The sequence below is a fragment of the Gobio gobio genome (assembly GCF_949357685.1).
Source record: "Gobio gobio genome assembly, chromosome: 1".
Lineage (NCBI taxonomy): Eukaryota > Metazoa > Chordata > Actinopteri > Cypriniformes > Gobionidae > Gobio > Gobio gobio.
The window spans coordinates 51,677,452-51,703,808 of record NC_137097.1 but is presented as its reverse complement, the minus strand read 5'-3'; the positions used below and the strand labels follow the sequence as shown (position 1 = coordinate 51,703,808).

Sequence of the window (26,357 nt, the reverse complement as noted above, 5' to 3'; positions counted from 1 at the left end):
GAGCTCCGTCGTTACTACTGGGTCCTGAGAGGTCGGCAAGCGGTTAAGCAACACCAAAGGGGCTGCGTGCAATGCCAGAGGTGGAGGGCTAAGCCAACAGTACCCATTATGGCTGACTTACCCTTGGCTCGCCTACAACTTCATCAACCTGCATTCTTTTCGACAGGTGTCGACTGTTTCGGGCCCTTCGCTGTCAAAGTAGGCCGTCGTTCAGAAAAACGATGGGGTGTGATCTTTAAATGCTTGACTACCCGTTGCATACATCTCGATCTCCTCAACAGTCTGGATGCCGATGCTTTCTTACTTGCCCTGAGACGTTTCATAGCCCGGCGGGGTACTCCTTCAGAAATCCTCTCTGATCAAGGGACCAATTTCAGAGGTGCCGAAACAGAGCTGAGGGAGGCCTTCAGAGGAATGGAACCTCAACTGCAGGAACGCCTGGCTGACCATCAGATTACATTCAAGATGAATCCTCCTGCGGCACCGCATTTCGGCGGCGCATGGGAGCGTGAGATAAAATCTGTGAAGTCAGCCCTGCAGGTGGTTGTAGGAAGTCAATCCCTGCCTGAAGACGTCTTGCAAACTGTGTTAGTAGAGATAGAGGGTATCCTGAATAGCAAGCCACTAGGCTACGTTTCGTCTGATGTAGCTGATATAGACCCAGTCACCCCCAATTTCCTCCTCATGGGGCGGCGGGATGCCGCATTACCCCAAGTGGTCTACACTCCAGAACCATTGTCTAAGCGTCGATGGCGTCATGCTCAGACTATAGCTGATCACTTCTGGGTGTACTATACCAGACATTACCTCCCTAACCTTCAACCACGTCTTAAATGGCAGCGTGAGACTCAGGATCTGACTGAGGGTACTGCGGTGATGGTGGTGGACTCACAACTGCCTCGTGCTCACTGGCCCATTGGTAGGATTGAGAGTCTGGTGCCCAGCGAGGATGGCCACTTTAGGTCAGCAAAGGTCAGGATAAAGGATCGCCTGTATCTTCGACCTGTGGCTAAGCTAGTTCCACTCCCAGCACTCCCAGACGATGATGATACAGATGTTAAGAACTAAGAAATTTAAATCTTCTACATATTAGCTATGCTAATCTGGGGGCGGCTGTACTAAATTCCTTATATATATCTTCATATGGATAGCATTTCTATGTGTATTACGTAGTTGTGTACGTACTGCGCGCTGACGGCAGTTCTGTCATCGCGTCTTTGTTTACTTTCAGTTTCATTTCTGCCGCCGTCTTCTACCAGTGGTAAATACTAAACCACATTTTATCACTTCTGTTGCCTAATGGCTGTATGTTTGACATGTAAATGGTCATCCTGACGAAATATAAACCAGTCAAACGATCTTCTGTCTCCTGTCACACTTCTTACCGGAGTTCCGTAGTGGACTGGCACTCCACCTAACTTCAGAAAATAGTAGTCCTTTACATACACAATAAGTGCATTGTATCAAATTATTCATTTAAATGTTAGTACATAGTAGTTAAAGACAATTAATATGAAGTTGGACCAATATTTTAATAGTACTGTAGATATCTTTAATTAAATCACTTTTTTTGGTGGATTGGAATAGAGTTCCAATAGAGATGCAATAATTTATTTCCCTGAGGCTCTTGTTACATTTATACTTCAAGCTGCAGTTGACCAGAGAATAACACCAAAAATACAATCCTTGAAGCACTGATCATTCATTACCATTTTTATCATCATAATTTGCCATGTATGTATTTTCTGCTGCCTGTGCAAGTCAATCAGTTACAGTTTACTCGAGAGTCTCTTTGTGTCCCATTGTGGTCTTGGTCTCAGGGTCTTCTGTCCAGACTGTCTGACTTCCTGTTGTGTCGCTGGTCGTGCCGCTCCTGTTGGCAGTGGTGCTGTGAGTGCAGCTGCTGTCAGTCCACTGATGAGGAGGTGGAGATTCTGGGGCCTTTTCCAGCTCAGACTCCATCATGGCTGTGAGTACACACCCGTGCACATTGCAAATAACCCAGAACAACTCATCATATTTCTCATCTGTCTGCTCTGCTTTCATAACAGTCAGAGTAAGATTGAGACTGAATACACAGAGTTACTGAACAAATCGTAAGACAATCCCAAAGGCACCATCTGTTTAAGGCTTGTTTTTGATGATGGATGGTGTGTTCTGGGTATGTTTGAAATGGATTTCTAGCCTTGTGCTTGTTGCATATTGCACAGTATGGGCTGCATATCCACCTACTGTCTTAACTATATTATTTTACTATTACTGTTTTAATGATACACGGTATGTAGTGATATACACAACCAAAAGTTTAGGGGTGGTACAATTTTTTCCATTTGTTTAATCAAAAATCTGTCAAATTGTGCAGTATTACACTTTAAAATAAGTGCGTTCTATTTTAATATATGTTTAAAATGTAATTTATTCCTGTGATGTAAAGCTGAATTTTCAGCATCATTACTACAGTCTTCTATGTCACATTCAGAAATCATTCTAATATGATGATTTGCTGCTCAAGAAACATTTCTCATGTTGTCAATGGTTAATATTATAAATAAATAAAAATAATTAAAAATGCATTTTTCAGGATTCTTTGATGAATAGAAAGTTACAAAAACATTTAACATTATAAATGTCTTTACTGTCACTTTTGATCAATTGAATGCATCTTTGCTGAATAAAAGTATACATTTCTTTCAAACAAAACATATTATTGCCCCAAAAACTTTTGAATGGTTGTCTATAAACCGTAGGATGCTACATTAGTGTCACATGACCTCAATATATTTCACATTTAATTCAGCAATTGGTGCTAGCAGTTATGAAGTTTATAATACAGTTAGTTTGTATGTTAATAATATTTGTATAAAAATGGGTCGGCAGTTTGATTTAAAAACATAATTGAAGAAAGCAGCTTTGTTCAGGATTAATATGAATGTAGTAGATGTAATTCAATACTGTATGCCAACAATATGATACCCTACTGTCATTTTGACTATATTATATTTCATGATTAATTCAACATGTTTCATCGAGTTATCATCTCAGAATTTACAACGGTTATTTTGTATTTTAAATTCACTTATAAAAATATCTTAACTTTGGCATGATCTTTAACGAATGAAGCTGATTTTTTTTTTTAAAGTGGAAGCACATTGCATTGTGACAATTTCTCCATCAGTATTTTCAGGTTAACTGTTCATTTTGTAAATGTAGTACGTACATACAAAATACATTGTTATTCCATTCATATAGAGAATGCACATGCATGATATGCATAGTATACATACTATATATTACAGTATATTGCAGTATTGCAACATATATGCAACACTTTTTGGCATGTTCATATAATGCATACTTTGCACTGTATACATGCTGCAAAAATAGTATGAATGTAATTCCGAAATTCACACTGCTCAGTACAAAGTGATGGCATTAAATATCTTTACTTATCTACATACATTGCAAATTACCTGCTTAAAGGCTCAGTGTGTTGTATTTATGAGGATCTATTGACAGAAATGCAATATAATATACATAAATATGTTTTCAGTGGTGTATAAAGACCTTACATAATGAACAGTTTTTTATTACCTTAAATTTAAATTGAGCCATTTCTATCTACATACACCCCAAGTCCCCTTGCAGTGAAATCGCCATTTTGCGCCGTCATGTTTCTACAGTAGCTCTAAACGGACAACCTGCTCTACACCGCGCTAGTCACTCTGTGCTCCCTCCGACGACAACATTTTTGTCCTGTGTCTGCTACCGTAGCGCTGGTCGATTGCAATTCACAACCTCACCACTAGATGCTGCTAAAATGTACACACTGCACCTTTAATATTAACTACTGTTAATAGAGCAGTAAATCATGTACCGCTAGTTTGTAGTCATTGGTTTTCCAGGCTAATGGAAGGGATATTGATGCAACAGATGGCTTTCCTGAGACGTTCTAGGATCCTGTTTGTCTGTTACTCAAGCTCATAATGACTGGAGTGTGGAGCTATTTGTGTTCCCATGCAGGAACAGCAAGGGTAATATGATTTAAATGGAGAAGTGATTCATGTATTTGCTGGGATAATTTGTTCTTTCAATGCACACATTCACCACAAGCTGTCAAGCTTTTAATAATGCTTCTTAATGACATCATTCAATGACTTTTACCAGGACTAAACAAAGGTGGCCATAAATGTTTATTTTTCCATTTTGCAATACGCATTATCAGCAGTTTCCTGTTGTGAATCTTGTTGTAAGGGATGGAGCGGATGTGGTCACCAGAGACTACTGGTTTATGCTGGTCTGACTGAGCTTATGCTTTGTGGGAATTTGGATGTTTGTGTAAAACCAAAAATAGGGACAAAATGGCTGGATGAGTTTTGGGTTTTTTTCAGACTTTTGACTATGAGCTCCAAAAAAAATGTGACCATAGAATGGTGTTAAACTCACACATGGATTAAAACATGGGAGATGCAAGGGAACCATCTTTAATTGAATAGAGCTTGTACTTCCAGACTATGATTGTACAGTCATGACACATACCTCGCCCTATAAGTCTAGCCTCTCTCATTGGCTCAAATTGCTCCTAAGGCCATTTGTTTTAGAATCGTCCGTTGCTATGACAACTATCTCCCTCTAAGCTGTAGTCATGGACACAAAGGGTCCTTGATGATCCCCAAGGGATGACTCGGAATCAGGCCTGCACAGAGATATCCCGCACAGAATATTTACCTCTGTAGTTGGAAAACAACCAGATTAGAAGATTATTTTGCAACAGATATTACACAATACTGGCCAATAATATGACTGAACATTCATTATTTGACTGTGTCAGATATGCACAACAAATTGAAGAGCTGGATTGTTAGATGTTTTGCTAGTTAGTTCATGCCGAATGTTTCTGTTTTTTAGCATATTATGATTTGTTTGTCTACTTTTTTCATTGTCAGGCCATGTTGGTCAACAAACCCTACTTTATGAATTGACATCCAAATTGTATAACTTAGCAAAAGTTTGTTCCCTCTTCTAAATGTGGTTTCATTGCAGCAGTTGACACTAGTTTACTAATTAGCATGCATCTGTGTGATATACTTAATTGACAGAAGCATCTGTAATCATACTGTTTCATGCAAAGTAATAATGGTAATATTACCCCACACATAATGTTTCATAAACATCATACAGCTTAAATAACCTTAGTCTTTCTGCTGCAGCTGGTTGACCAAGAAAGTTTTTCTAGTTAAGACGGTAACATAACTTGTAGTTCAAACAATAGAGAATGACGCTAGAAACACCAAGGTTATGGGTTTGATTTCTAGTTATTTTATGTATAATAATATTTCACATTGTGTTTACTATATTTTGCTTAAATAAATGCAGCCTTGGTGAGCATAAGAGACTACTTTTAAAAAACATTTACAACCCCAAATTTTACCAACCCAAACTTTTGAGCAGTAGTGTAAATGTCAATATACGCTGGTCTTTTTCCAACAGGGAATGTGCCTGTAGTGTCACTAAGGCTTAACAAGGTCATCTCTTTCAGTGTCAATGAATGCAATGACAAGAAAGGCACAAATTCTCACATCATGGCTCTTGACCATGCTTCACCGGCTCAATCTGACACCACCACAAACTGCAGGCCGCCCATCACAGAAACTTCCCGATCCACCTTCAGCCTGGCAGGCCAGCTGTCCGGTAAGCCCAGACTTCACTCTCAATTTAAACAGATTAGCGTGAGTATGATGACTTGAATTTTACTTAATGGCTCTCCCATATCGCAGGTCTGAACGCCCGACGCCCAAGCTCCCCCATGGTGGATGTAAAGCCGATTGAATTTTGGGCCATGGGACCCAGGAAGGAAGTGGTGCAGCCCCTTCGTAAGCCCCCGACACCACCAGATGATTACTTCCACAAACTGGAGCCTCATCTGTACTCTCTGGACTCATGCAGTGATGATGTTGACTCTCTGACGGATGAAGAGATCCTGATGCGGTACCAACTAGGCATGCTGCACTTCAGCACACAGTATGATCTCATCAATGGCCACCTTAGCGTGCGAGTCATCGAGGCCCGGGATCTGCCCCCTCCGGTAACGTGCGACGGTGCTCGCCAAGACATGGCCCACTCAAACCCCTACGTGAAGATGAGCCTGCTGCCCGACCACAAGAACTCCAGGCAGACTGGAGTTAAACGCAAGACCCAGAACCCCGTGTTTGAAGAGCGCTTCACTTTTGAGCTCCCCTTCCTGGAGGCCCAGAGACGCACCCTACTGCTCTCTGTGGTTGACTTTGACAAGTTTTCACGGCACTGTGTCATCGGGAAAGTGTCTCTTCCTCTTAGTGAGGTTGATCTAGTGAAGGGAGGACATTGGTGGAAGGCCCTGGTGCCCAGTTCTCAGGTAATACCACTCACCTGAGTCACATTATTATTATTATTTTTTCCCATTTATTTTAGGTGTGCCTCTTGCACAATGATGAACATGTTAAAGTTAGGTCACATAAAAGTAAATTAAGTTATTTAATTAAATTAAATGTGAAATCATTGCAGTCATATGCCAGGATGCCCTGCCTCAAAAGAATGCACACCACAGTACTCCTAAATATTTCTTGTCCTAGTCCTCTGTGTTTAGGATTTGTTAAATGAACATTAACCTTGTATTTTGAGAGGTTAATATGTGACTTTAAAAGATAAACTACCGTTCAAATGTTTGTGGTCTGTACAATTTTTTTATGCTCCTGAAAGAGGTCTCCTATGCTCACCAAGGCTGCAGTTATTTGATAAAAAAATACAGTTAAAGCATTAATATTGTGAAATAGTATTGTAATTTAAAATAAATGTTTTCTATTCGAATTTAATTTAAAATGAAATTTATTTCTGTGATGTTATGTGAGTTTTCAGCATCATTACTCCAGTCTTCAGTGTCACATGATCCTTCAGAAATCATTCAAATATGATTATTTGCTGGTCAAGAAACATGTATTATTATTATCAATGTTGATAATAATTAGACTGCTTTATATGTTTTTGGAAACTGTGGTAGATTTTTTTTCAGGATTCTTTGATGAATACAAAGTCCAAAAGAACATAACTTATTTGAAATAGAAATCTTTCGTAACATTATAAAAGTCTTTACTGTCAGTTTTGATCAATTTAATGCATCCTTGCTGAATAAATCATTAAAAAAAAAGCTTACAGACCCCAATATTTTGAACGATTCTGTATTTATCTCTGTTCCAATTGATATTAACCTGAAGCATTTGTCAAGAAACTATCTGAACAAACCAGCAACTGCTTTCATTGTAAAATGACATTAAAGCTTTCATTTCAGTTTTTGTCACATTTAAAAAGGTAGTATAAGTCCAAAGTGTTCATTTACTGACATCATTATCATGACACTGATGTGATTTCCCAATGTGATGTTTCTCAGCATGAGGTTGAGCTTGGTGAGCTTCTTCTGTCCATAAACTACCTGCCCAGTGCTGGCAGGTTAAATGTGGACATCATCCGAGCAAAGCAGCTGCTTCAGACAGATATGTGCCAAGGTTCAGGTAAATCTATTTCAGTGTGTTTTCCTCATTCTGCTCTTTAAAATCTCTGAGAACCTATAGAAGATCTGCAATGATTGCAAAAAAGTATTACTATTTCCTTAATGTGAGGTCATGAGGTCACACAGGCCATGCGATAAAGTTAACCAATAGTCTAACGGCTATTTAGTCTTTGTTTTTTAGCAAATTCACTATTGCACTGTAAAATCTAATTAGTTAACCTTACTTAAAAAAAGAATGCAAAAATAGGAATAGTAATTTGTCAGTACAATAATGTTGGACTTCGTTAGTGTAGTTACCTTAACGAGAGTTCTAACTAAAAAACAGAACTGTAGAGAGTAGGGCTGTAACGATTTGACCAAAAATAAAAACCTTGATTAATTGAACATTTTACGTCGATTACGATTAATGAACGAATTTGTTGCTCTTTTTTTTTTTTTTTTTTTGCCCTCATAAGGTTTTTGAGTAAGTTTCTGATAAGGTTTTTACTGTAAATATTTTCTACTATTAGAGGTGGAATTTTTTTTTCTAATGAAAAAGTTAATTTCTTTGTGATTTACTATATTTAATACTTGAAGGAAACGGTTCACTTTCAGCAGTTATTGTCTATGGGGCAGATTTCTGCTTGTTGTACATCAGATAAATTAGCACAGTAGGCCTACATTACATTTATTTGAATGCATTAATGAGAGCATGATTGTGTGTGTGTGAATTAGTCATACCGTCTCTATTCATTATGAAGCTGTGGTTTGTACTTACTTCAAAGGTATTAAAATATATGCCTACAACGGTTGAGTTTCTAAGCTACTTTAGTGACTTTACTTTAGTTACAGGACAGCGTTGACACTGCATTTCTGCGCTGCTCTCTGCGCGCTATCTTCACGTGATGTGCGAGCTTCTTTCTGAGTGTTCGTTTGTCACAATATATCAGGCATTAGTTCGACATAATATATATTTAATGGTCTAAAATCCCTTTATTATGCAAATTGGCAGGCCTTAAAACACATACAATTGACAAAAGCTTTGTGAGGACGCAGGTGAAAGAGGTCTGCCTTCAGGACGCGCGCGTTGTCAGAGACGCGACACAGCTCGGCTCTGAAAGAAGCAGAAAAAAGCTGAGCACTGAACGGATAAGTTCCCCTTCGAGGGAACTCGAACTGCGTCATTGTGATGACACTTTGGGGAACGCCCCTCGCGTTAAGCGTCTGAAGAAACAGTAGAATTAGCCCAATCCGATTGGTGTTGCGTGATGACGTAGTATGTGACGGCATACCCGGAAGATACAAAGAGACGTCTGAACGCAACAGAGATAGCTTTTTTGCTCTTCAGCGTTAGCGCTCTGTGCTACCAGTCTGAGAGTATTTGGTGTTGTTATCTACCAACGTTGTTTTCACAAGCATACAGGGCTCGCGAATTCCATGGCCGGTCCCGTGCTGTTGAGGCAGCACGGTTGATCTATCATGGACTCGCAGATGGGTCTGTCAGGGGAACTTGAGAGTGCTTATGCATCTTCTCCTTCCCGGTGACAGCTCCATTGTTTTCCTTCCCCGCGTGGAAGCCCGCGCTGCGGCTTTTTCCCCCGGGGTGGAGGACCCGATGCGTGAGCTGTCTGATTCTGAGGAATTAGATGGGCTCCGTATCGAGGCTCGCCTTTCCTAATGCAGATTCAACCTCGAGTTGCAGAGGCGGTTTGGGTCTGTTATTAGAGTGATACAACGTGACACGGTGAGAAGGGATACTGTGGGTGCGAGGCATGCAGTCAGCTCCTGAGGGGGCGGGCTGTTTTCATTCAGAAATATCTCGACGTGTACTGCCGTGCGCCTTCGGGTGTTTCAGCCTCGCGCCCGTTTGGCTTTTTTCTCGAGGGATGAAAGCCAGTTGTATTATAACGGCTTGAACCGCGTTGCTGAGGCAACGTGTGGTTTACGAGCCGTATATAATACAATTAAGCAGTATTGTCTGATAATTGTGGCTGCGTTTTATTCTGAGGAATTAAATGAAATATGATCTGACTTTGAGGAGTTAGATATTCAGCCTATTATTCAGACCATGTTCACCGTATTTGTGAAATGTGATACTGTTTGGCTTTCTTCTCGAGGGAGGAAGGCCAATTGTATTATAACTGCTTGAGCCGCGTTGCTGAGGCAACGTGTGATTTTCGAGCCGTATATAATATAATCGAACAGTATTCGCTTTCACCTTACTATGGCTGCATTTAATTCCGAGGAATTAAATTAAAATATTATCTGACTATGAGGAGTTAGATGTATTTTTTACTCAGCCTATCATTCAGACCAGGTTGCACGGTTTGGGTGATTATGATGACATTTAATTCTGAGGAATTGAGTGTCATGTTATCTGACTTTGTTAAGTTAGATACTTAATCAGTCTGTCGCCCAAGCGTGTTTGACTTGTCTGGATATCCATCTAAGATTGGAGGTTGCGGCCCTGTCGAGCTGCTCCCTTAGATGAGGCCCCTGCTGGCCGGCCCCCTCTCCCGGGTTGGAGCGATCGAGGTCGCCTCCCCTGTGGAGCTTTTGGGAATCGATGTTGTGGTCCCGCCGTCTAGTACGTTTCGGGCCACATCGTTTCTCAGCGCACGCGCGCTGCACCAGCCGCCTCTAGCAAAGACCTGCGGCGGTCCAGCAAACGCGTACGCACACCGAAAATCTTCCTCGATTTCGCCCTGCCGGTTAGCCGCTTCAGGGGGTCGGGGAGGAGGCTCGGTTGACACCCGAGGCCGGCCTCGAGAGGCTGGTTCCCTTAGCAGATTATCTCGGCGCATGGTTATGCCTCCGAATATATCTGCATGGGCCCTGCGTACTGTAGAACGGGGTTACAGGCCGCAGTTCAGTTCCCTCCCCCGAAGTCTAACGGGGTGGTCTGGATTGTGGTCGGCCCAGAGCAGGTGCGGGTAATGGAACAGGAAGTACACTCCCTGTCGGTTAAGGAGGCTTTGAACGTATTCCTCCGCCAGTCAGGGAGTCCGGGTCCTACAGCCGGTACTTCATAGTTCCTAAGAAGGATGGCCAGTTGCGTCCAACTTTAGATCGGAGGTACTTGGATCGTTCTCCGAGGAGATTCAGATTCAAGATGCTTGAGTGTCGTGGTTCAGATCCAGTCTGAGGACTGGTCTGTCACGGTGGATCTAAAGAGGACACATACTTCCATGTTCCATCCTTCTGTGTCACGGGGGATTCCTGAGGTTCGCTTTCGGGGGCGAAGCGTATCATTATCAGGTTCCTCCATTCGGGCATCACTGTACAGCAGTTTAGGACTGCTGGGACTTGCGGCAGCTGCGTCCAACAGAATTTCTCTTAGCCTGCTGCACGAGACCCCTACAGTGGTGGCTGGGAACCAGGGAGGTTTTCCTTGAGGGGAAGACCATTCTGTATGATCAGGGTAACGCGCAGATGCCTTCGTTCCCTCGTCATATGGAAGAGACCTTGGTTCCTGTCCCGTGGGCCAGTGCTGGGAGCTTCATGTTGCCGGGAAACCGTTTCAACAGACGCATCCCTCACTGGTTGGGACACGGTCATGGAAGGCCGCTTTTTCAGAGGTCTGTGGGAGACCCGGCATTCTTCCTGGCACATCTACTGCCTGGAAATGCTGGCGGTCTACGAAGCTCTGAGGAGCTTCCTCCCGGACCTCCGCGGCCACCATGTCCTGATGCGGAAGTGAACCAGGGGGCTTTCCTTGAGGGGAAATTCATTCTGTATGATCAGGGTAACGCGCAGATGCCTTCGTTCCCTCGTCATATGGAAGAGACCTGGGTTCCTGTCCCCTTTCCTTTCTCCAAGACCTCCGCGGCCACCATGTCCTGATACGATCCGACAATATGTCGGCAGTATCGTATCTAAACCACCACGGGGGCCTGAGGTCGCGCCCTCTTTGCAGACTGGCGCATCAGGTTCTCCTGTGGTCCCAGGGGAGGTTGTCATCCCTCAGGGCGATGTACATCCCCGGGGACCAAAACTAGGGAGCAGACATCCTGTCGAGGCAGGGGCTGAGGCCCGGGGAATGGCGACTCCACCCCGAGGTGGTGGAGGCTATGTGCGAGCGGTTGGGCCCGGTGGAAGTGGATCTATTCGCGTCTCAAGAGACGTCCCACTGCCCGCTGTGGTTCTCCCTCACTCATCCGGCCCTGCTGGGGCTGGATGCCATGGCACAGATGTGGCCGAGGCTACGTCTGTACGCTTTTCCCCGATCACTCTGCTCCCGGGAGTACTGGAGCGTGTCCGCCGGGAGGGCATCAGCCTTCTCTTAGTAGCACCCCGGTGGCCCACTTTAGTATGGTTCTCCGACATCATCTACCTGCGGGACGGTCCCCCATGGCAGGTCTCTCTGAGGAGGGACCTGCTATCTCAGGCCGAGGGCACGATTTAAGCCTACCCCCGGCCAGAGGTGTGGGGTCTCTGGGTCTGGCCCTTGAGGGGGCCCAGTACCTAGTAGAGGGCCTGTCGGCGGGTGTCGTAGAGACCCTACTCAGCTCCAGAGCTCCTTCCAGCAGGAGGTTGTACAGCCTGAAGTGGAAGGTTTTCCACTTGGCGTAGAGAGCGGGAGGTGAACCCAGTTATCAGCCCGGTGGCTTCAGTGCTGGAGTTCCGTCAAGACCGCTTCTCCGCCGGTCTTTCCCCGTCCACACTTAAGGCGTATGTGGCTGCCATTTGGGCTTTCCACGCACCTCTAAGTGATGGGCCGTTGGGAAGGCACTATCTGGTTGTACGATTCCTCCGTGGGGCTCGGAGGATGAGGCCTGCGGCTCATTCCAGGGTCCCAACCTGGGACCTGGCGGTGGTGCTCGAGGGTTTGGCTGAGGCCCCCTTTGAGCCGACGGAGTCGGCTGAGGCGAGAATACTGACCTTCAAGGTGGCTTTTTTCCTTGCCATCACTTCTCTGAGGAGAGTGGGGGACCTCCAGGCCTTGGCTATCACGCCGACTTGCCTGGAGTTTGCCCCTGGCATGGTAAAGGCCATCTTGCATCCCAAGGTGCCATCTATTGTGGCACGGTCAGTGGTTCTCCAGGCTTTTCATCCTCCACCTCACGTGACGGCGGAAAAGAGCAGACTTCACCTCCTCTGCCCCGTGCGGGCATTGAGGATTTACTTGGAGAAGTCTGCTCAGTGGAGAAAGTCAGACCAGCTGTTGGTGTGTTTTGGTTCACCCAAGAAAGGGCTGCCTGCGTCAAAGCAGACGATCAGTAACTGGATTATCCAGGCTATAGCCATGGCTTATCGGGTGCGCAACTTGCCTTCACCTTTAGCTGTGAGGGCCCATTCTACCAGGAGCATGCCCTCCTTTCTGGAGCCTCTATGCAAAAGATCTGCGAGGCGGCTGGGAGGCCACCCCTCACACCTTCATTCGTTATTATAGTCTGCATCTCCCTGAGACGCCTGGCGCGAGAGTGCTCGCCCCCTAGTTGTGCCTGGTTTCCAGCTTCACACTGGGGTGGGTATGATTGGTGCGGGATAGTTGGTACTCGTTCCCCAAAGTGTCATCACGATGACGCAGTTCGAGTTCCCTCGAAGGGGAACGTCTCGGGTTATGACTATAACCCTTGTTCCCCGAGAAGGGAACGAGACACTGCGTCTCGTGTCCACCCAATCATCAGAGCGCTCGCTTCATCGCAAAGAATGCTATCTCTGTTGCGTTCAGACGTCTCTTTGTATCTTCCGGGTATGCCGTCACATACTACGTCATCACGCAACACCAATCGGATTGGGCTGATTCTACTGTTTCTTCAGACGCTTAACGCGAGGGGCGTTCCCCAAAGTGTCATCACGATGACGCAGTGTCTCGTTCCCTTCTCGGGGAACAAGGGTTATAGTCATAACCCGAGACGTTTTCCGTATTGTTGTTTTTGAATAGTGCACAATCGTTTTAAATGTTCAAGCCTTTAAACGCACTTACTTGACAAACTTTATGAGGACAAAAGTGAAAGCGACCTGGCTTCGGGGCTTGTGTGCACCGTCTGTGTTTGTGTGTGTGTGTATATGGCAGCGCGTAGGCTATAAGAACGGCAATAAACTTACCTGTATAAACTGTGTAAAACATGCAGTTACTATAGTGATTCTGGGCATCTATAAACACAGATAACTGCTCTTGCATCTCTCTGTGTGCCTGCAAACTGTACTTGATGTGACTGATGGGCGGAGTCACGTGACTAAAACCGAAATAACCAACATGGGAAAAATACGTCGGTTAGAGGTTCTGAATTTCAGTTTCGATTATTTTTCAATTAATCGTACAGCCCTAGTAGAGAATACTTTATAATTTACTTAAGATTTTAGATTTGTGCACTGCGACATGAATACATTAAGCAATTGCAAATAAAACTTATTGTTACAATTAATAAATAAAATGTAATTGTTGTTACCATTGTTGTGTTTTGCATGCTGAATGTTGATGTCTGCGTGTGACTCAAGCAAGGTGGGATTACATCAACCTAATCAAACTACAGTGGGATTATATCAACCCAAAGTTTTATGAGTCACAAGGTGTTTATGACATAAGTGTTAGCAAAACAGTTTTAATAGATCATAATACTACATGAAAAGTAGACTTGTCAATTATCTAGTTAGAAGTTAGGTCATCTTTTAAAAGCAACCTATTTATTACTTCTCTTCCTTTGAAACCACAAATAACTGTGATTTCTTGTTGCTGCAACATTTGGAAGAGAATTATAGTAATATAAATGACGTTCCAAATGCCCAACCAAAGGGAACACTAAGCAACTTTATGAAGACAACTTATGTTCTCTTAAAATTTTCAGTTGTATTGACATTTCAACATTCAAGATGACTTTGGAATGCAACTAAGGAGAAAGATAACTGCAGAAGTGGAGTAAAATGAGTGAAAATTATATTGAATTGTATAAGATGCCCAAATGACAAAATGGTACACCAACCAATCAATTAATCCTCATTTGGATTTTCGAACAAATGACTAGATTTTTACAATTAAGTTAACTAAAAACTGTTAATTAGAACAACTGTTCGATTTTACAGTGTGCTCTGGCTCCATTTTGGTATGTAAGACACACTTTCATAATCTAATCTGTTTCTGATGGATAAAAAAGTCTTTCCCTGGATCTTTTATCACTGAGTATCCTGTTTCACTTAGAAATGTAACATTACAGTTTCAGATGTTTACATGATTTGTTTCAGATGTCAATTTATGTAAACTTTAACCCAGTTGCTTCTTCTCTGTTGTCAGATCCTTTTGTGAAGGTGCAGTTGGTGACGGGTCTTAAGTTAATGAAGACTAAGAAAACGTCCTGCATGAGGGGCACCATTGACCCCTGCTACAACGAGTCCTTTAGCTTCCGTGTACTTCAAGAGGACCTGTGTGAAGTCAGTCTTGTGTTCACAGGTATTGTTTTGGACATAAATGTGTCCACAGGAATATGCACACACAAAAACATTTATACATAATTCTACACATTGAAATATGTGAGATATGTCTTTATGATGACCTTTCTTGACTTTTTGAACAAACACAATTTTTTTTAATTATTTACTTTTTCATGTATATTTAAAGTTCAAGTGGTAGGAAAATGTATCAAATGAATTTAATCAATATGATTATATGCATTTTTTTTATATTTAAAAAAAATATATATAATACATATTTTGATATTCTCTGCCGTTTGTGATCAGTAAGAATTTATTAAAAGAAATGAATACTTTTATTCAGCATGGATGCATTCGGTTGATCAAAAGGGACTTTTAAGACATTTATAATGTTACAAAAGATTTCTGTTTCAAATAAATGTTATTCTTTTAAATATTCTATTCTTCAAAGAATCCGGGCGGGGGGGAATTTATCCTCAAAAATATTAGGAAACACAACTGTTTTTAACATTGATAATAATTATAAATGTTTCTTGAGCAGTAAATCAGCACATTAAAAAGATTTCTGAAGGATCATATGACACCGAAGACTGCAGTAATCTTTATGATCACAGGAATAAATTACATTTGAAAATATATTACAATAGAAAACAGTTATTTTAAATTGTAATAATATTTCACAATCTTGCTGATTTTACTGTATTTTTGATCAAATAAATGCCCCCTTGGTGAGAAGAAGAAAAATATTACTGACCCCAAACTTTTGAACAAAGGTGTATTTTTAGTGTGATATATATTTAAATTGCACTAAATTAATATTTTATTTTGAAGCTATCTAGCTGGACATCCTAATACATTAAAGGTGAAAAGACTCATGATGTAGGACATGCCAATTTTAACCAGGTGATATGTTGCAATTCCTCTCAATTAGTGTAATCTATCTATCTTGTGACCAAGGGCTGCCATGGGACACCTCATTAAGGTTAGCTTAAATTCCAATAGGATTTATTCAATTACCGATGCTGCCAGTCAGAACCTGACCTGGACAGTTGTTCATGCTGAGATTTTATGCACTGGTACACACTGACATTTAATATTTGCACTCGTCACCCAGGTGCAGCCATGCACTGTGATTGCATAGGGCCGAGAGTGGCCTACGCTCATAACCTGCCATTTGAGACAGTACAGAGCAGCAAGCCCAGACAATGTGTAGTTTTCACTGGCTTCCTCAGCTTTAATCAGTGCTGAGTCAACAGTGGTATTTAAATACAGGAATATCTCACGCTAACGTGTGAGCGCAGCCTGTGCCCCATCTAGGCTGGTCAGCATGTGTCTCTCCCAGTGGTACCAGCCAGGGCCGCCTGCCCACCGCGTCTCTCTGATGTTTCTGACTACAAAGACTTGCAATCAAACGCTGCCTGCAATCCCACCCCTGCTGGGCCTCTGTCTCTTACTCCTGGTCTGTTTGATGAGTCTCCCTCTCTTCTCTTTAGCTCACTCTTTTTGTCAATTATTTTACTTTTATATCTTTGCATATTCCATTATCATTCTTTTTGTCTTTATCTGAAGGATCCCTCTCGCTGAGCAGGTAATAGGAGTTTAATGGTGGCGTTATGTCCAAATGCTATCCATAAGCAGTGAGTGGAAACAGATCTTCTGGATCTCTCAAACATGACTCCCATTAGGCAGCTATGTGCAATCGAAGGGGTCAAAACTGTGCACATCATCATAGGTGTAGTGATTTCACCAGTGGTCTGAGATATTTGGATTGTTCTGTTTATCACAAAATGTGTGTTTACACATAGACACATGTACTTACATATAATGAGCAAAATGCAATACAAAAGTCCAGTGTTTTAAAATAAATTAATCAGATATTAGTTTAATTACTATTCTAATAAAAAAATATGTATGCCTTTATGTATTTGTTTGTTAATAATATTAATAATAACATAAAACACTAAATTATTGATGTTTTTATTATTTTTAAAATATAATACAAACACAGTGTTTTAAAAAAGTAATCAGATATTAGTTTAGTTACATTCTAATAATAAAATATTAATTTATCGGTTTGTTTGTTTGTTTATTAATAATATTATTATTAGTAATAATAAATAAATCATTAATGATTTTGTTATTATTATTAAACAAATATGAGATCGTTTAGTTAGCATTTTAATAATACAAATATATAATTAATAATAATAGTAATAATAATAATAATAGCATCATTCATTTTGTTTATTCACATGCTTAATCAATAATAATGCTAAATTAAAATAATGATACTTCAGCTCCCGTCCCCAAACACCCATTATAGTGGGGTAAATGATAGTGTTCATATTGGTTTACTGATGCAATGTGATGTTTTGAGCTGAAGATGTCCCTCTTTACTTTTCAAATATGCTTCCTTTGATACACATTAGTGCATTTGGAGTAGGAGATATTCATGCATTATAAGATAACTTTTGATGCCTACGTCTCCTCAGCCTTAGTATTTCCCTTTCTACACCAAACAGGAACGATCTGTACCTCATCACAACTGTGGATTTATCAAATAAGAACGAGCCCACAGCAGGAGAGCTCCCTCAGGACTGTTGAATGTGACATATGCTGATGATGTCAACAGCTCAACATAGAGAGTCCAGTGCACACGTCTGCGCCAAACACTCACCACGCCTGTTCCTTTGCTTTAAACTGATGATGTCACCCATCCAAACAGCTCAATGTTTGTCTCTTAGCTGACATATACACTGCCCAGCCAAAAAAAAAAAAGTCGCTTAAGAGTCAATGATTGGATCATTATTGTAGTGATTTTTATGTTTCTAGCATGTTTGGCAACAGTTCTTCCAACCCTAATTGATGGAGTGTGTAGCTTTTCATTTCATGTCAATTCAAGATCTGGACCAAAAATTGATGCACCTCTTGATGGAAATAACATCACAGCATTTATTTTCATCAAGAGGTGCATACATTTTTGGTCAAGATCATGTATTGACAGTGCAAGAGTCAATCACTCTGTCAAGTCTCCTCCAGCACATCCCAAAGACTTTCAATGAATATAAGGTCTGGACTCAGAGGTGCCAAGTCATGTGTGAAAATTATTCTTCATGCTCCCTCCCAACCATTCTTTCACAGTTTGAGCCTGATGAATCTTGACTTTGTCATCCTAGAATATGGCCATAATTGATGGAGTGTGTAGCTTTTCATTTCTTAATCAACCATGTAGGAAGACACATGTCATCCTACATGGTTGTTTAAGAAATGAAAAGCTACACACTCCATCAATTAGGGTTGGAAGGACCGTTGCCAAACAAAAACATGCTAGAAACAGAAAAATCTAAAATGATCCAATAATTGACTCTTAAGCATTTGCCAATTTAGATCCAAACAGCGACTTCTTTTTTGGCCAGGCTGTGTATTTTGCAGAGCATGAAGACATATTAATGTGGTTTAACAAACTCTTTTATTGAATATAAAATATAAAAAAATAGGATTATAATAAGAAAAGAAAAAATAATATTTATATGTTTTTTCAATTATTCCTGTTTAATGGACTGGTCAGAAATGATCTAAAAAGTCACAAATGAAAATTCTTTCATCATTTATTCACCTCATGTTGTTCCAAACACATTTGACTTTGGATACATTTTGGATAACGTGCTGATTGCTTTTTTACTTACAATTACAATGAACAGCACATCATAAAATTATTAAAAGTGGTTCATTCAACAGTGTACTATTTCAAATCTTCTGAAAAAGAATCTTCTTTTTTCACTGTTAATCTTCCCCTTTAATGGGCTGTTGTTAACCATTGAGACCGGATCGAGTCTGAGAGTTGAACTCATTCATTGAGTAATTGAAACAATGGGTTTTTTTAACTGAATCAACTGATTCATTGAAGATAATTAGACTCACAGACTTGTGTTGGAATTTAGCGCAAGAGTCACATGGACTACTTCATTTTATTTGTTTAATTTTTTTTCAAATTCAGCATATATTCAAATTTTGTTCCACAAAAGAATATCAGCTAATCTAATTCAAAGTTCTTTTAAAGCTGCACTGTGTAACTTTTTTAGTTTATTCTTAGCTAAAAACACTTAGTTCTTTCAAAAATATATGTGCTCATTGATGTATATTTACTTCTTTCAAGTAATAAAGTATTCCCGTAAGTTTATAATATGCCATTGAAAATACATACGGGTGAGGGGTTCGAATGCAGGTCGCCATGTTGCCCCTCCATCTTGAAAGTACATTAGCCAAAGAGGGACATACCCGTAAATTCAAGCTTCGCCTTTCGCATTTTAACACTCGATGGCACCGTGTCGAATGTGAACGAGGTCGAACTGGAAGCCATGTTAATCTTGAACTAAATCGGCCACCGTAGGAGTTAAAACGAAATCGGAATTGAGAGGAACAGAAACTAATATTCACTGGATGGTCATATACCTTTTCATCGCTAGATGGGGGAAAATATCACACAGTGTAGCTTTAAAAAAGAAGCTCTCCACTATAAATAGGAGTGTCCCCTATCCTAACTTACACCTTGAATGCAAATAGTGGTGAGGATAAGGAATAGTGGAGATGCATGTTTTCACTCCTGTTGGCTGTAATAAGAGCTTTAGCTGTATTCTTGAGCCACACCAAGGTGAAGGAGTCCTTGGCATTCAGCTGGATAAAGCTCTTCTCAAGAGCTGATGTTGCTTGGAGACTGTGTTTCATCAGCTCTGGTCTGCAGCTGGAGTCATGATGCTGTGAGATCTTTGTCTGGAGTGCGGCTGCATCATTGACTGCCACCTCTGGGCTTTGTGACAACATTATTTGCGTTTCCTGCTATTTTCCCAGCACTCCATTGCCAGTTACAGGAAAGAGGGGAAAATCAGTGGGAAGGAAAGTCTTCAATCTTGTTTATGAGCAATGTGATGAAATTAACAGTGCCTCATTCTCTGACCCAACTCCATTAACAAAATTGGATTGAGGCGGAGAAAAATAGATTGACAGAAAAGATGAATAATAAGCCAAATAAATGAGGACACATTCGTGTCAGTGTTAGTTTAGTGTCATTGATATATTATGACATTATTATTATGAAATGTTTTCTGTTTTCAGTTATTTTTTTTTAGTATGTCTGTTTTTAGTAATTTCTAGGTTTTTTTTGTTGTTGTTGTTTAAAGGCACAATATGTAAGATATTAATAATAAATATCCAAAAAACACAGGAAAAATGTGATATATTGTATACTTACATTATCCCAAATGTTAGCAGGAATGTTTAAATCCATAGAAATAAGCCATTTTAACAAGGGCATGGACTGTGTTCATGCGTCGGCTATCAGTGACATCATACCCACATAACCCTCAATTTTTTGTAGAAACCATGGAAACACCAAAGACACTTTAATATATTATGAGTTTTATTGGACAGGTGAGCAACTGTTTGGATACATTCATCAACAGAAAACTAATTATTATATAGCTCAAGACAGCTAGTCTTCTTGTTTAAATCTCGTTTTCTTGATTTACCGCGAGTACCATGTTTTACCATGCCTAATTGATCTAACTTACTGCAGTGTGCAACAGGTGTCTCATAGTAGCTGCAGAGCGAATGCACAGTAAGTTATTTTAGTTGGCTACTTCAACTTAAAGGCACAATATGTAATTTTCGCAGCTAAAGGTAGTTTATTCAAAACAAAGGCGTAGCTTCATGACGCCTTGATTTTGCGGAATCATGGGAGTTGTTGTCTTCACCTCTACAGCCGGTGAAAAATAATCCAACGGGACTCGGGCAGAAATCATATTCATGGATGAGCTAATGTATTAAAGATTTTTTAAATGAAGCAGGGTGGGGCTGAAAGACATTGGAGCAGAACAAGGCCGCTGGAGTGTTTTGCTAATGAGAGACAGGCGCAACACGGCTCAAGTTCGGTGGAGCTTTTATTATGCCACAGACGAATGCTTCCGCTTCTTCCGGTCATACATATGTGGGGTAATGCTGTTTTATCATATTAGATACATTTGAGTGTGTTGAAAATTGTGTTATAATGCTACTCTGTGCGTTCGCTCGGTGGCTACTATGAGACACCTGTTGCACACTGCAGTATGCTAGATCGATATTTGGCATGGTAAAACATGGTACTCGTGGTAAATCAAGAAAACAAGATTTAAATAATAAGGCTAGCTGTGTTGAGCTACAGTGCATCCGGAAAATATTCACAGCGCTTCACTTTTTCAACATTTTGTTGTTACAGCCTTATTCCAAATTGATTAAATATATTATTTTCCTAAAAATTCTACAAACAATACCCCATAATGACAACATGAAAGAAATGGGTTTAAAATCTTTGCAAATGTATTAAAAATAAAAACCGGGGGGAAAAAAATCACATGTACATTAGTATTCACAGCCTTTGCTCAATACTTTGTTGAAGCACGTTTGGCACCAATTACAGCCTCAAGTATTTTGTTCAGACTTACGCACACTCCAGAAGCTTGTGTTCTGCAAGTGAATGACGCCTCGTAGTGCCATCCCGCCTCGTAGTGCCATCCCAAAGAGGCACGAAATCACTCACTGACCTTTTCCTGGACCGTTCCCACCAGGTGGAATGACCTGCCTATCTCATTCGAGCAGCCGAGACTGTTTGGAATAGGGTTAAAGTCTGGGCTCTGGCTGGGCCACTGAAGGACATTAGCAAAGTTGTCCTGTAGCCACTCCTTTGCTGTATGCTTAGGTTCGTTGTCCTGTTGGAAGATGAACCTTCGCCCCAGTCTGAGGTCCAGAGTGCTCTGGAGCATGTTTTCATCAAGGATGTCTCTGTACATTGCTGCATTCATATTTTCCTCGATCCTGACTAGTCTCCCAGTTCTGTTGCTGAAAAACATCCCCACAGCATGATGCTGCCACCACCATGCTTCACTGTAGGGACGGTATTGGCCAGGTTTCCTCCAGATATGACGCTTGCCATTCAGGCCAAAGAGTTTGTTATTGGCCAAAGAGGCCAATATTTGTTTCATCAGACCAGAGAATTTTGTTTCTCATGATCTGAGAGTCCTTCAGGTGCCTTTGCTCCAGGTGGGCTGTCCTGTGCCTTTTACTGAGGAGTGGCTTCCGTCTGGCCACTCTACCATACAGATCTGATTGGTGGAGTGCTGCAGAGATGGTTGTTCTTCTGGAAGGTTCTCCTCTCTCCACAGAGAAACGCTGGAGCTCTATCAGAGTGACCATCGGGTTCTTGGTCACCTCCCTGACTAAGGCCCTTCTCCCACGATCGCCCAGTTTGGCCGGGCGGCCAACTCTAGGAAGAGTCCTGGTGGTTCCAAACTTCTTCCATTTACAGATGATTGAGGTCCACTGTGCTCATTGGGACCTTCAATGCTGCAGACATTTTTCTGTACCCTTCCCCAGATCTATGCCTCGATACAATCCTGTCTCGGCGGTCTACAGACAATTCCTTGGACTTCATGGCTTGGTTTGTGCTCTGAAATGCACGGTTAACAGTGGGACCTCATATAGACATGTGTGTGCCTTTCCAAATCATGTCCTCTCAACTGAATTTACCACAGGTGGACTCCAATCAAATTGTAGATACATCTTAAGGATGATCAGTGGAAACAGGATACACCTGAGCTAAATTTTGAGTGTTATGGCAAAGGCTGTGAATACTTATGTACATGTGATATCATTTTAAATACATTTGCAAAGATTTCAAACAAACTTCTTTCACATTGTCATTATGAGGTATTGTTTGTAGAAAAAGTGGAAAAAGTGAAACATTGTGAATACTTTCTGGGTGTACTGTATATAACAATGATTAGTGTTCTGTTGATGAATGTATCCAAAGTTGTGCTCACCTGTCTAATAAAACACATACTATATTAAAGCATCTTTGGTTTTTCCATGGTTTCTACAAAATAAAAAAATTGAGGGTGCCATGGTTATGATGTCATTGATAGCTGACGCACGGACGGTCCATGCCCTGGTTAAAATTGCTTATTTTTCTGGATTCATGGAAACATTTGGAATGATGCAAACAAGTCAACAAAGTATGTAACATTGTTCTAGTGGTTTTGGTTTACATGTACAAAAATTGTACATATTGTGCCTTTAAACTAAACTAAAATTAGAAATGTTTTTTTTTTTTTACATTTTATTTTATTTCAGTTAATGCTTATTTTTATTTAAGAAAATGAAAAAGAAAAAAAAAGTATGGTTTTAGTTTAATAACGATAATAACACTGATTTGTGTGTAAAACATTGGATAGAGGTGGAAAATCTTAATTAATTCACAGTACAGAAACTCCAAGCAGCCATTATAGGCTAATAAAGTGTTTGTTTGATTATCTCTGGATGTAACATTGATTTTATGTCTTTTCCTTCTTAGTTTACGGGCACAATGTGAAGAGCAGCAACGATTTTGTTGGTCGCATCGTAATTGGCCAGTTCTCCACTGGCCCGCCGGAAACCACGCACTGGCGCCGGCTCATGAGCTCCCAGCGCACCCCGGTGGAACAGTGGCACAGTCTGCGCTCCCGAGCCGAGTGTGACCGCGTCTCTCCCGCTTCTCTCGAGGTCACATAATACTAACACAGGAGAGTCAGTGATCTATAAAAAGAACTTTGACTTAAAACTCTAAGATCTGGGAGTGTCTTGAGTTTCAGTATGTCATTTTTAAGGTTTTAAATCATACACTAGATCTATTGGCTTTATCTTGGTGTTATTTGTGTTCACTCTACCTTACCATTAATATAATCGGGAGAGGTAGATCATAGAAAAGACCTCAGAGAGTGTTTCCGTTTATGATGATGAGCAGAAGCCTGCTGTTCATGTTTTCTTTTTATCACATTGATACTATCTTACACGGGAGCTCAATAATCTCATCATCATCTGATCCTCAGCTGCATTCAGGCTGCTCAGGTGTTCAGAGGAAGAGTGTCTGTGAGGCTCAGGCAGTTTGGACCACACCTAACCACTGTTATGGTCTGCGGTGTCTTAATCATATTGTTTCTTTTTTTCAGACTTCAATATGATTGCAGTTTTTGAAGTAGTTGGAAATCTGTGACAGCACAGATGGACATTTTTGAATGTTTCAAATCCGATTTTACACCAAAGCTTGTGTTTTGTGACCTGGATCACTGTTCTCCATGCACATTTTGACCTTTGGTTGTGTTTTAAGTGTTTGTGAGTGTGTGTTTGGTAAATGTTTGCACTTATGGCAGCTTTACAGAGGTCTACAGAAACCTTAAGAGGATTTTATTTTTTGTCTTGTTTTTTCTTAATCATGACTTAATTTTTTTGTGATCTGAATATACCAAAGGTTTTGTTTTTTTGCTGTGATCTTTACATTTGGTTTTCTGTATGTTGCTCACTATTTCTCATGTTATCCCTTAAACATAATTCTATATCCATACATGTTCTTTCAGAAGTTTTTCTTTAAAAAAATAAGAAATTAATGTTTATTCGGCAAGAATGCATTGAAATCATCAAAAGACATTTATAATGTTACAAAATAATTATTTGATTTTAAATAAATGCTGTTCTTTTGAACCTCACGGTTTCCACAAAAATATTAAGTAGCACAACTGTTTTCAACATTGATAATAATAAGAAATGTTTCTTGAGCAGCATATTAGAATGATTTCTGAAGGATCATGTGATACTGGAGTAATGATGCCATCGCAGGAATAAATTAAATTTTAAAATATATTAAAAATAGAAAATAGTTGTTTTGAACTGTAATATATTTTACAATATTACTGTATTTTTTATCAAATAAATGCAGCCTTTGTGACCATAAGAATTTACTATAAACTTAATTTACAATAAAAATATCTTTTTGACCCCCAACTTTTGAACGGTATATAAAAAAAACATGAGACTTGAGAAAACAAGTTTTTTTTTTTTTGTTATTTCGAGATCACAAAGAAAATTAAGTCAAAAGACTCCCAACAAAAGACAGAAGTAATAATGTATGGCCTCTCAGGGCTTCAGTAGAGGTCTGTATCACTGTGTAAATGCATTAGTGTTAGTGTCTGCACAACAGTGAACATACTTTCACAGCTTGGGCAATATAATGTCATGCCAAGAAGGTGCAGATACATGCATTTCTCTTCGCTCTATTACCTTCACTCCTAGTCCACCGCTTTTGCCAAGTTCAGTTCATAAACTGTATATTATCAACATGTCGGAGCTGTATTTTGTCTTTTCCTCAGTCAGTCTATGAAGTACATAAGCATAAACAATATATGATTAAGGTGGGAATTTAGTTAGCATAGAATCAAAGTGCAATCAGAAACTTATTGTATCTTTCTTCGTAATCTTTCTTGTGTGTGACCTGTGCGAGAAGTGCTTGTTTCAGGTCAAGGGTCAATTGTATGTTTCCACCAATGTCAATGTTAGTGTAGATGACAGATGATTAAAGTGGTAATAATAACACATGAAGCTGTGCCAGTGAAGATGTTTATATTTATTTAGATGAAATTATATATATGATATATTTATCTCTAAAACAAATCTGTATATATTTATAATTTACAGAGAATTGAACAAATGCAAGTTGCAATAGATGATTAAAAAAACATAGATAAATCATGATAAATGAAAAGGTTGTTGAAAGGACTTCACTGACAGAAAGATTTTGGTTTCAGAGGTAACTGTTTTTAACTGTCTTCGTTATATTTTAAACAACAAAAAAAATGTTTAGTCCACTGTCTCCTTGTCTGAACTGAGTTTGTTACGCTGATGCTGTCCATGTAATGGTTTATTAAGTGTGCAAAGAAATCGGCAGAATCCCTTTAAAGGTCTCTTTCACGGAGATTGTAATGTGTGAATCCTTCAAAGAGATGTATCAAGCGAGGAAAGTGTGTTATGGTTGTTCCGCATTAAAGTGATGTTTGTTACATGGGCTTCTCCCTTTGTTTCAGTATGTTTTGTAATTGATTTTTTTTTATTGAATCTCCTCATACTTGTAGACCTCTTTCATACTCATCGGTGACATCATTGGATGGTTTTTTTAATAGGTGAACTATACCTCTGTTATTCATTTGAATTATTTGTTTAAACCATAATATTTTGCAATTGCAAAGATAACCTTGACAATGCACTAATTAAATCATAAAAATTATTCAGGATTGTTTGTGTAAAAATGTTCCCTCTGCAGGTTTTAAGAGGGAGATAATTACTCTGGAGAGCTAGAAGAGAGTCACTTAATTACATGGTCTTCAGCAACAAGGGAACAGCTTAACCCCATTTTGCACATGAGTCCTGGGTCTGTGTCAGGCACAAAATAATGAAAAATACCATGTTTACAGATGAGATCATATCAACAAACTCGAATATTGCTCTTGACATATTTCAAAATAGATTTTAGGACATTTCTGCATTGTATCATAGGCATCCATTACAAAATGTCCAGTCAGAATAGTAATTAAAGGCCCCCAGCTGAGATTTTTATCTGATAACTTTAAAATAT

The 26,357-nt window shown here is 40.2% G+C and overlaps 1 protein-coding gene across 1 annotated transcript in view; it reads left to right on the top strand.

The window, feature by feature from the left end:
- syt17 (synaptotagmin XVII) overlaps nucleotides 1–24,749 on the top strand; it is a gene marked incomplete at its 5' end in the record, with an annotated part of 34,131 nt that extends 9,382 nt beyond the window's left edge. Inside the window, 6 exons of the mRNA XM_079810685.1 lie at nucleotides 1,821–1,969; nucleotides 5,537–5,688; nucleotides 5,775–6,391; nucleotides 7,421–7,541; nucleotides 14,754–14,909; nucleotides 23,271–24,749. Of these exons, the coding sequence (XP_079666811.1) occupies nucleotides 1,821–1,969; nucleotides 5,537–5,688; nucleotides 5,775–6,391; nucleotides 7,421–7,541; nucleotides 14,754–14,909; nucleotides 23,271–23,467 (1,392 nt within the window). The 3' untranslated portion in view covers nucleotides 23,468–24,749. The remainder of the gene's footprint in view (nucleotides 1–1,820; nucleotides 1,970–5,536; nucleotides 5,689–5,774; nucleotides 6,392–7,420; nucleotides 7,542–14,753; nucleotides 14,910–23,270) is intronic.
- Between the last annotated feature and the right edge of the window lie 1,608 nt (nucleotides 24,750–26,357).